Source organism: Pseudonaja textilis, chromosome 1 (assembly GCF_049901715.1).
Source record: "Pseudonaja textilis isolate UNSWEBS1 chromosome 1, rPseTex1.2, whole genome shotgun sequence".
Taxonomy (NCBI): Eukaryota; Metazoa; Chordata; class Lepidosauria; order Squamata; family Elapidae; genus Pseudonaja; species Pseudonaja textilis.
In genome coordinates, this window is record NC_141990.1 from 40,430,989 (window position 1) to 40,443,186 (window position 12,198).

General features: G+C 36.8%; 1 protein-coding gene across 1 annotated transcript in view; it reads right to left on the reverse strand.

The window, feature by feature from the left end:
• The window catches only part of TTC7A (tetratricopeptide repeat domain 7A), a 159,727-nt gene that overhangs the window by 94,971 nt on the left and 52,558 nt on the right, over positions 1-12,198 (reverse strand). Inside the window, exons 11-12 of the mRNA XM_026695868.2 lie at positions 9,891-9,995; positions 2,503-2,620 (exon numbers count right to left, since the gene is read on the reverse strand). Coding sequence (XP_026551653.1) covers positions 2,503-2,620; positions 9,891-9,995 — 223 coding nt within the window. The remainder of the gene's footprint in view (positions 1-2,502; positions 2,621-9,890; positions 9,996-12,198) is intronic.

The window sequence follows — 12,198 nt, forward strand, 5'->3', positions numbered from 1 at the left end:
TGGTAGATAATAATGTGGCTATTGTTCATATTAATTACAGAAGATTCAGAGATATTTCTTAATTCTGTTTCAAAATACAGGTTTTCTCTTTTGATCGTGGCCCTATCCTCACTCACTGCTCAATTACTCACTGCTCAATTACGTAATGGCCCCTATAGATAAGCCCTTGGAAACGACCTTATGGCTGTTATTGAAATAAGAACTCCTGGGCAGAAGTAGGTCAAATGGTTCCTCACATCTTGTCATTCATTTAGTGTGCACATCACAAGATAAATCTGCATTCCATCAGTAAATTATCTTAGTTTTAGAGATGTTAATAATAAAATAACAATAATCAAACCAAATGACATGTTTTTCAACATGCAGATTTTTTTGTTGCAATTTCACTTCATACATGTTTATTTCGACACATGTATATATATAAAAACTAAAGCCTATTTTACTTCTCTGGCAGTTGTAATCATAACACACATGTGATAAAAAAACATATTTAAAACATGGTCTATAAAATAATGGAAAGTATTCTATCAATGCAAGCTGGGATTTTCAGCTTAAGTTTATGTTGCACATGGCTTCATAGCTCTAGTGTGTAAAATTTAAAATTGTGTACAATATTCGTGTTTTTTCCCACCAAAATAATCTTTTGGCTTTTGCAAGTAAGCACTACAGAATCTGACAGACTTTAATATTAAAGGAGTTACCACTCTGTATTTTGTTGACCAATTTGGTATCCTCAGGATGTTCTATGAGATAAACTGGTAATTCAAGAATTGTAGGCCCAGTAAAGACACCAAATCAAGGAAATAATAACTCCAGAGACTCAAACCAATAATTTCAAAGAGTAAGCAAAGACGTTTTAATTAAATACTAAGAGCTTCCTGATGGTACCAATAACGGAACATTCTATTTAGATAATAGTGGAATCTCCTTCACTGCTTATTTTGAAGCATCTGGGTAGCCATCATGGATTCAATAGAATCTGTTGCATTTGAAAAGTGATGGATTATATAATTGCTAATCTTTCCAATTCTGTATTCTTCAATGTAAGATTATTGTGGGATCATTTATACTGTATAACAACAAGGTTCCCATAGTTATCTGTGCAACCGTGGTAATGTCTATGCAGACTCTCAATCATCCAGGTCATGGTTATCATAAAGGTACTTTCCAAAAGGCAACTGTATTTTGCTTTTTCTTGAAGACATTTCATTTCTCACCCAAGAAGCTTCTTCAGTTCTGAAGAAGTATCTTGGATGAGAAGGGAAACGTCTTCAGGAAAAAAACGAAGAAAGTCTAGTTGCCTTTTGGAAAGCACCTTTGGGACTGGCAAGTAATGATATACCCTTTGTTCATGTGATCAGAGATGAGTTTTGGTGCTTGATTACCAGTGAGATAAGATACTTTTAAAAATACAAATTATAATAAAAAATGGGTTACTTGGGTTGCAAGATCATTTTTTGGTAACATAAGCCAGAAGCAGAATTTTTACTTCAATAAAGAGTTAAATGCAACTATTTTCCACGACTGGTTGAATTTTAAACAATTCTTCCATTTCATTTTTCCAGCTTTCATTATCACAGTATTTGACCTGTAAATTGAAATTGAAGCGCAGGAGACAGCAACAAGATAGCTGGAGGTATGATAAAAATTGGACTATGTTTAGCCTGGAAAAAAAGTGACTGAGGGGGAAGATAAAGGAAGTTTTTTAATAGTAGAAAAGCAGAAAAAAATGCTAGAAGAATATGAAAAAAAGGTAATGACTTTTATCTCTGCTGATCTGAGGCCAGGATTATATCAAATACATATTGGCACAAGAGGAGAAATTTCAGTTAAAGATTGATGAAACTTATTATCTAAGTGATAGAACCAATTTACCAGAAAGAGGGCAGGACTTATTTGTTAAATTTAATAGGCTAAATGAGTCACATTTTGGCAGTAGAGTATGGCATTTCAGTCCTGCTCTGCTTCAAAGAGATGATCCATCTAAAGTCTCGATTGAGCAGTTATAATACATTTAATGAAATTGATGCATAAAATCAAATAACCTCAATGTCCACATCAGTTTTTTAATTTCATAAACAATGGAAGTTAGAACTAATCACCAGTGATTGTTTACAACAATAGAAACAGAGTGAAAGTGTGTTGGAATATCCGGATGTTGGACAGAAGCTCACCCATGTTCAGGTGAAAGGAATTAGCTTCATCACTTATTTATAATCAGCAAGAGACATTTTCTTTTGTTTTTTATATCGGTTTAGTTAGATTATGTCACATCCACTTTTAGCTGCTTTAGAAACAGAAAGGCATAATGAAAGATTGGCATCAATAAAACGAATAGATTTTGTGAATAGATGTTGGCAACTTATTGCTGGACCAGACAACTATGCACCTACAAGGTAGTTCTTCCATTTAAATATTCTTAAACTTTTAATATTTAAATGCTTAAACTGACTTCTTTAAACAATAGCTGTTCAGATCATATTTGACAAATCAAAAGATTACCATCAGTTGCTTGCAGGCTGTATGTCAGGCCTAATGCTAAAAAACCCTTTGCTAGGAATTCTCCAGCGTCTTCTCCCATGCCAACAACCATCTTGGCGAAACGTTCTCCTTCCTCCAGCTAAATTGATTAGAAAAAGGGAGAAACATTACAAGAAATATCCTTTGCGACATCTTTATAGAATATTTACTTCTTTAGAATGAATTCAAGATTAACAATCATCAGAACTCACGGCTATGAGATGGTGCTATGCTTCCAGTGAATTTGGAAGACCAGACTTCTAAATCTCAGTGCATGACAAAAAGCTAATTTTCCCAACATGGTGCCTAGCTGCAACACATTTGGAACCAGGAAAAGTGTACGTGTCAACTATAAAACATTGTACGTAGTACGATTATTAGTGAAAGGTTTAGCACTAATGCTGGCTCTGGACTTTGGGAATAAGAATATGTCAAGTATGTCACTTCTACCACTGTTAAAACTATTGGTATTGCTTGTGTTTCATGCATATGGCAGCCTGTTGCTTTGGCAGGTGGAGAATCAATGGGCAAAAGACAGGTGCTGTTGCTTCCCAATTCTTAGTTTTCTTATTCTGTCCACTTTTGGACCAAAAGATGTGGGGTGGAGGGTAAGAGAAAAGCAATGGTGAAGAGACAGAAACTTTTGACTATAGATTCATTACTGGGGCACAGATCTTGGCCCATGCAAGCCATGCAAATCATAGAAACATAGACATTTACGGAATTGGAGACAGATAAAACCAGTGCGGAGGTAGAGAGACCCAGAAATGAATTAATAGAGACAAGAAGAAAGGCGGGGTGGGGAAATGGGGCAGATTGTTATTTAGGATTTACTGAATTTAGTCCATGGGCCACATAGTATGACATTCAACCTCCTCATAACTTCCAGAGAGGCAACTATAAAAACCAAGCAGTACAGCAGGCTGATGGTTTTAGGCTGATGGGCCACATTAAACCAGTCAGCAGGATGATGAGGAAGAAGAGGTAGAGGAGATTTATAGGTTGCCCAACTCCAGAATTAATCTGGGTGGCAGTTGAAATAGAGAAAACAATAAAAATAAAATCTTACACATCCAGACAATTGCACCATCTACTCAAATTCTTGCAAGTGAAAAGGGCTACCACAAGGCCTGGGAGAACAGCCAAGTTTTTAAAGATTTCTGGAACACTGTCTGGCCAAATGAATCTTTGGGATGGGGTAACATTTCAATGGGCAGGTGCTGCAAAAAAGAAGTTAGGTGGTCCCTCAAACAACCGAGCCTTAATAATGATTAAATTGATGATTAACTTACAAGCAGAAAGGGCAGAGTCTTAAAAGAGCACATTTATGGATCTTCCAAAGTTACTATTGATCTGGGCAATATGCTAACCTTGTTTCAAACCCTATAGAAAGCATTATATAGAAACCACTGGTTAAATCTAATATCTTACCAGTAGCCTACTGGAAGGAAAGGGGAAGAGACAGCGAAAAAGGGAAAGGTGGTGTCTGAAACAAAAGAAGTGACAGAGAAACGGGAAGGTGGATGGTAGAGACAGAGAAAAGTGTTGTTCACTCAAAAGTTTCACCTTTCTCATCACTAGTTTGCTGGCCCCGAAGCAATAGCACTTAGACTTATATACTGCTTTACAGTGTTTCTAGCCCTCTGTAAGCAGTTTACAGAGTCAGCATATTGCCCCCAACAATTTTGGGTCCTCATTTTACCCACTTCAGAAGGAGGGAAGGCTGAGTCAACCTTGAGATATGAACTGCCAAATTGCAGGCAGCTAGCAGCCAGCAGAAGTGGCCTGCAGTACTGCACTCTGACCAATGTGCCACTGTAGCTCATGCCCCTAATATACTGTAGTTTCAATATGAGATGAAATTATGCAGATAGGAGGTACAATTTACCTCCTATAGATCAGATATCAGGTCTTTGGTATCAATTATTAACTGTGTCAGGTGTGATAGCCTTATGAAAATATGGACCACCTTTAGATGACAATGACAAGATATGGAAAACATTATCTTGCTGTCATTCAGTCTTTTGCAGCTCAGATTCAGTACAATAAATTTTAGCTGTAGGAGCCCAAATAGGTAGTGCAACCTGTTAGGTTCTACTTTTTAGAGATTTTGATTAGTGACTCAGAGTTTTTAAAAATGGGTTAACCTGAAACTAAATCAGGTCAGACACAAATATTTTAAAAGCTACAGTATATTAGGGACATAAATCTCTCTGCAGACATGACTTCAATTGAAAGAAGCCATTTTTCTCTCTCTCAGTTAGTGTCCTGCCAATTGCAGTATGAGGAATAATTAGAATAATGGAGGATTACTAAGCATCTCTTTTTCAAAGAAACATCTATAAGTACTTTTAGATTTTCTAAGTAATAATAGGGTATGTGCCCAAATAATAATGCTTACTAATGAAAACTATCATAGGCTCCTAACCAAATATTTCCTTGACATTCTCTATGAGACAGAAAGGGAGAGCAATGATGTTTGTAAGGGAAATTATTAGCGATAGGAAGATACCGTGGTACTTGTGACCAAACATTTGTGAAACAGAATTGGTTATTGCTTGTTTTCCCAGAAGAATTGGAGGCAGAGCAGAATTGCTTCCATCACCATCAACAGTGGCATTAATAGAAGAGAGACAGACAGCATGATTTTTCAGAACACTAAACTAGAACATTCTGGGACAAGAACAAAGGACCTAAAAAGATCAGCTACCTCCAAAGATTCCTCAGCTATCAGAAATAACAAGGAAAAATATGGCTTCCAACTCTCTCCTGCATTGAAGAGAGAAACACACTCAGCAAGATATGCCAACAAACTATGTTCAGCCATTGTAAAATATAATAATCTGTGTTTCCCACTGCCATCATCTTTGGTGAAAACCTCATTTTGTTAGTAGCCTACTGCTTGAGGCAGAGGGAGGCTTTTTCCAGCTAACCATATTATTTTATTGCAGGTTTTTGAATGTATGATTGAACTAAGCCTACAGGCACACTGATAAGGAATAGGAACAGCAGGTGTTATCCCCTGGCAAGAGGCTGCCCAGCTGGTGTCCAGCTGGCACATCTTGGCATGTTGTTTCTTTCTGTTGTGTTTTCCCCACCCACACCTTTCCTTTAGGAGAACAAGGTCATGCATTTTAAATTATACTCCTTATATCTAAAAAGTAACAAGCAAACAGTGTGCATTTTCACCCAAGAGTAATTTAATACTGCAAGGAAAAAGTAGGTGGCAGTTAGGAGCATTAGCATGATATCTTCTTTTTTAAGGACATAAATATTTCTTAAAATTAGATCAATCAGGTGGGAGATTTTAAAAAGGAGGTAAAAAGTGAAAATAGTTCTGTTAACTGCACAATTCTAGAGGTTTAGCAATAGAAAACCAAAGACATTTTAATCTCATCCACTCCCACAGTCTCTGCCATGCCAAGAGATTCATGAAGAACAGTTTATATATTATGTAGCAGCAAATCCCAAATCCATCACAGGTTTTTTTTAAAGCATCTGCTTGCCTATTCTTTGATATTTTTGGATGTACACTTTAAAAAATCTCTGCAGTAGATACCTAAAAATGTAAAGCTTTATGTAATTTTAATTTTAATTCCAAAAAAATATTGGAAGTTTTTCCATGGAAGTCCCACCATAAAAACAAGCTTTATAATTTCCAATATAACATGAATATAAAGTTCTAAATATTTTAAAACTTTATGATTGAGAATTAGTTTTGTTTTTTAATATTCATGCTTAATTCAAATTAGGTCCTTCTGTGAACTCCTGCACACTACAATGCTCCTATGGGCACCACTAGGACTGCAGTGCGGTTTTCATTGCAGAGCGATATCAAGTAATGATTTCCATGCTGTCATACATTAATGCAGGTTGCAAGATTTGTAAAACAGATATTGGCTTTCACATATGTATCACTTGCTTGATTACGAGACTCTGATATAAAAATGGTCCCCTTACCCAAATGAGCATTGGAATGTATTTCCAAGTATGAATAAGATCTGCCCTGCATTATTTTTAACATCCTTTCAAACTTCTAAAGCTCTTGTAGTCACAGCATATCTGGATATTTAAAATCCAGAAAGTTTTATTGCAAAAAGAAGAATAGAATAGAATAGAATAGAATAGAATAGAATAGAATAGAATAGAATAGAAGCTGGGAGGGACCTTGGAGGTCTCCTAGTCCAGGCCCCCTGCTCAAGCATTTTACCATTTCAGATCAGTGACTATTTAGTCTCTCCTTTAAAAAGCTCCAGTGATGGAGTGCCCCGATTTCTGAAGGCAAGCTGGTTAATTGTCTTCACTGCCAGGAAGTTTCTCCTTAATTCCAGATTGCTCTTTGATTAGTTTCCAACCATTGTTTCTTTGTCCTGCCCCCTGGTGCTCTGTAGAATAATTTGACCCTCTCTTCTTTGTGGCAGCCCCTGAAATACTGGAATACTGATATCATGTCACCCCTAATAATTCTTCTTTTCTTTAGACTAGCTGAACCCTAAACCTGCAGCTGTTCTTCATATGGTTTAGTCTCCAGGCCTTTGATCATCTTAGTTGCTCTTCTCTGGACTTTTTTTTCAAAGTCTCAACATCTTTTTTGTAGTATGGTGACCAAATTCGGTTGCAGTATTCCAGGTGTGGACTTACTAGGGTTTTATAAAGTAGCACTAATATTTCATGTGATCTTGATTCTATGCCTGTTTATACAATCCAGGATTGTATCAGCTTTTTTGGCTGCTACTGCACACTGCTGGCTCATATTCAAATGATCATCCACTAGGACTTCAAGGTGCCTCTCACAGTTACTGTCTTTGAGCCAGGTTTCGCCTAATCTGTACTTATACCTTTGATTTTTCCTGCCTAAACGTAAAACTTTTCTTTTCGCCACATTAAAATTCATTTTGTTGGATAGGGCCTATTGTTCAAGTTTGTCAAGATCTTTTTGGATCCTGAGCTTGGAATAAAGAGAAGCCAAATATCTGTGGACGTATATACATTGCAAAGACAACCAAGAAGAGATTCCATGATGTAGCTTATTGAGTGCCTTAGAAAGGCAACTCAAACCTGTTTTCTTTGAGCATAATTTTAATAAAAATGGTCAATAATTGGTTAGCCTTTTCACTGGATATGTCCAAGGAGATTTCAACCATCCAGCTCATGGTTGTCCCAAAGGTGCTTTTTTCAAAAGGCAATTGGACCTTGTTGGGTTTTTTCCTTGAAACATTTCACTTCTCATTCAAGAAACTTCTTCAGCTCAACACTGAAGAAACTTCTTATATGAAAAGTGAAACATTATCAAACAAAAATCCAAGAAAGACCAGATGCCTTTTGGAAAAATCACCTTTGGGATTTTCACTGGATACTTTCTGAATTTGCTTTTCTGTTCCTGTCATTTGTTGTGGGTTGATTTAATATTAAATCTGTGGTAAGCCATGGTCAGGGCCTAATTTCAGGTGGAAAGCACAATATAAATAATTTTCCAGAAAAGAAATAAATGCCTTGAGGATTCCATTAGACTAATGATTACAAAAAGACACTTATCCAAACAAGACATGTAATTAGAGTGTAGATCTCATTTAATATCTACAAGTAGCATAGATATAACTAAACCTGGACATCACTAATAGTATAAGTTCTACAAGTTTAGAGCTAAATCCAATAGAGCCAGAATCATAAACTAAACATTAAAAGCCCCTTCTATAAATTTATCCTATTGTGCACAGATGTTTACTTAGTGACAGTTGCATAAATCAAGGTACCAGTGCAATTGAATAAATAATTCATTCACCACATTATTAAATGTAGATTTTTAAAGAACCTGAGAGCTTTATGTTTAGTTTCTCAAAAAAAATATGCACAGATCAAACTGATGGGGATTGACCAAACCAGTGATGGGATTCAATTTTTTTTTTTACTACCAGTTCTGTGGGCATGTCTTGCTGGGCAGGTCGGGGGAAAGATACTGTAAAATCTCCAGTCAGAGGTGGTATTTGCCAGTTCTCCAAACTACTCAAAATTTCCCTTACAGGTTCTCCAGAACTGGTCAGAACCTGCTGAATACCACCTCTGGACCAAACCATATCTCGAGAACTTTCTGTGGTGTTCTGATTGCTTGAAAGGGCTAATTTTGTGAAGAAAGGAGAAAAGAACGGAAGCATTACATGGAATAGAATATGTTGGACTGGAAGTAATCTCCAATTCAAAAATTAGAGCTACTATCTCACTGTTCTAAAAGTTTAAAGTTGGAGACTAGATATGTTTGCATTAAGAATGAATTCTCCCACCTTGCCAGACATACAATTCAAATCCAGCATTATAAACTATACTAAATAGCTATTATTCTTGGAATAAACCATTTCTCTGTGCTGATCAGTCAACAGAATGTGAGGTCTTATTAAGTGCCCTCAAGGTTTGCCACCTACATAACTTATACTGAACTATTTTATTACAATCTGTTAATTATATACTCAATGAATTAAAAGGATGAATTAATCAACCTCAAGTATTTAGTAATCATCTATTTTCCTTCTCAGCAGGTTATTCTTCTGATTTCATTTAATATTTCCAACAATATTTTATTGTTCCTCCTGTTGGAGCAGATGGGTGAGGTTGCAGCCTTTTGGTAACAGCAAGCTCTATAGGCCTGGTATTTGATCTGCAAGGCAACAATTTCTCCCACTTGGCCTCTTATTATGACTAATGCTACATATTAATGAGATTGAAATGCGCAGTAATAATAACATCACCAGTAACATGAACTTTTCTTCACAACAAGAAGTTCCATCAAAAAATGAGCCATCTGTAATTAATATTGATAGAATACCTTATTTCTGTTTTCCCTTTTCAATACTCTTAAGTTAACTAAATATTAGAAGGTCAATAATTTAAACTATATTATATAAATATCACTTATTGAAATTTTCAAAAAGAGCCATCTGCTGGTAGGAATAAAACCAGTTTTCTCCAGACAGCTGTCATATCTGTACTGTATTTATTTGAGAAAAAAAAATCCCATTGTATTCTATGCAATTTCTTGCTAAGTCAACATGCATGCACCACATAATATTGGTGTAGTAATTAAGAGATAATTCATTATTGCATTGGGGAAATCAATCTGAAGAAGCAATTAAGACTCTGGTTTAAGGCAAGTCTCTCTCTCTTTTTTTCTCTTACCTCCCCCCCTACAAAATAACAGAGAAGCCCATGTCAGAGACTTCTTTCAACAAGTCAGGTCAGTTCCATATAATTGTGCAGCTCTTCTTGCTTTACTCCCTCATCTTCCTTCTGTCTCTTCCTCTCTTTAAACAACATTTGAGTGTGGCTGTTAATGTGGCACTTAATGCATTATGTAAGAAGCACTGCGCCAGCTTGCTTACCCAGTGCAGAGGTCCAATGCAGACCTTGGCGGCCAGGAGAGGGACGGTGGGATCCGCAGGACGTAGCTTTGCACATTCTCTAAGCACCGAGACAGCATGAGCAGACTGAACAAGGGAGGAAGGAGAAACAAGAGAGGAGAAGGATAAGATGGTTGGACAATGCTCAATAAGATGCACAAGAGGTTATTTATGCCAGATGCTTCTTCTTCCAGAGGGCGCGTTTCTTGTTACCTGAATATTGAGACTTAGATTGGCTCTCAAAGTACATCTTTTGTTTTTGAAGTCTTGACTCCCACAGATCAGTGGGTGTTCAGATCAGGTATGGTTTTTGAAAAGCATGTTCTGCATCTATTCAGTGTTAACTCTGTATTATATTATTAGGTCTGTTTTACAGCAGGCCCCTAACAAAGGAAGAGCTTCAATTGTATGGAAAAGCAGTGGCAATAGGTAGGATTTCTGCAATATCAGTAATATGTACAACAGTATTTGTGCAAATGTAAATACAGGTAGTCCTCGACTTACAATAGTTCACTTAGTGACCGTTCAAAGTTACAATGAAGATACACTGGAAATAGTGACTTATGAAACATTTTCACATTTATGACACTGCAGCATCCCCATGGTCACGTGATTTAGATTTGGATGCTTGACAACTGTCTCACATTTATGACGGTTGCAGTGTCCTGGGATCATGTGATCACCTTTTGCAACTTTCTGACAAGCAAAGTCAATAATGAAACCGCTTAACAACCGTTTTACTAATTTAACAACTGCAGTGATTCACTTAACAAACGTGACAAGAAAAATCATCGAATGGGGCAAAATTCACTTCGCAAACTTCTCACTTAACAACATACATTTCAGGCTCAATTGTGATCGTAAGTTGAGGACTTACTATATTGAGAATGAAACAACAGATAGGTATCCTTACAACCTAGAGCTAAAAAATAAAGTGGTATTTGGGTCCTACACTAGTGTTTCTCAGCCTTGGTAACTTTGATGAATGAATGAATTCTTTATTGACCAAGTGTGATTAGACACACAAGGAATTTGTCTTGGTGCATATGCTCTCAATGTAAGATGTGTGGATTTCAATTCCCAGAATTCCTCATCTAACATGCTGCCTGGGGAATTCTGGGAGTTAAAGTCCACACATTTTGAAGTTGCCATGGTTGAGAAACACTGTCCTGGACCCTCCAGACACTGCTAAACACTCAAGAAAGAGAAATGTGACCTATAGCGGTACCCACAACATATGGTTAATAAGTCAAGATGGTGGCTGTGATGATGGAATCCAAGCTCCACCTGGGGTTTCTTTTTATGTGAATTGTGATGAGAAGATAAGAAACAGTTCAGGTTTAATTGCACCACCGCAGCACTGCCATATATGCTTGTTTGATCATATCCTGAGGATATCCCAGTGGTCTACTTACACATTCTCCAAGTAATGTACAATATCCACACAATGTACAATATTAACACACCCACACAGTTCGCTTTTCAAGCTAGGTAAAATATTCAGTGTCAAAGCCTTTGCAGCATGACTGCTATTATGAGACAACCCAGGAGCAAAACACAGCACACAGAGACTTAGACATTTAGCAGTGAACAGTGGTTTATATACAGCAGTTATATATAGACATATACGTAGCAGGCAAAACACTTTACAAGCAATCTTTCTTCTTCTTAACTTTTACACTGAGACTTCTGCAATGAGTACCGGACACAAGGAGAGAGAACATGCCCTCTAATGGCTGCTTTATATAAAAACCTCTTAAAAGGGTAGAACCCATCCCTAGTCTTACAGGGAAATACCCATACTATGCTGATTCATCCTTATTTCATCAGCTTATATACCACCAGCTTCACTGCTGGTCGGCTCTTAAATCCCAAGACCTTAACATTCAGACCAGTTCCTCTCTTATTGGATGCAACAACAGTCTGCCAAATATTTTTTTTTTCTAAAGTAAGAAGTCCTCTTTCATTTGTAGTCATGAATTCATAGTATTGATTTCTCAATACTAGAGATGAGAGGATGAAGTCATAAGTGAAAAGCAGCAAGTAAAGGGACCGGACAACCTTTAAAACTCTTGACAGTGAAGCTCAAGAAAGATGTCACTGTGAACTTTATGGCAAAAAATTACTTGGCACAAAGGACCACATACAAAATGGTGTCCTATCTTTCCCAGTTCAAAAAAAAAAACCAGACTCTTGGAGATTTATACTGTATACCAGAGAATATCAAAAATTTTGCACTATGTACCAGTAAATGTCATAAACATTTATCAGCATGTCTTAACAAAAACTA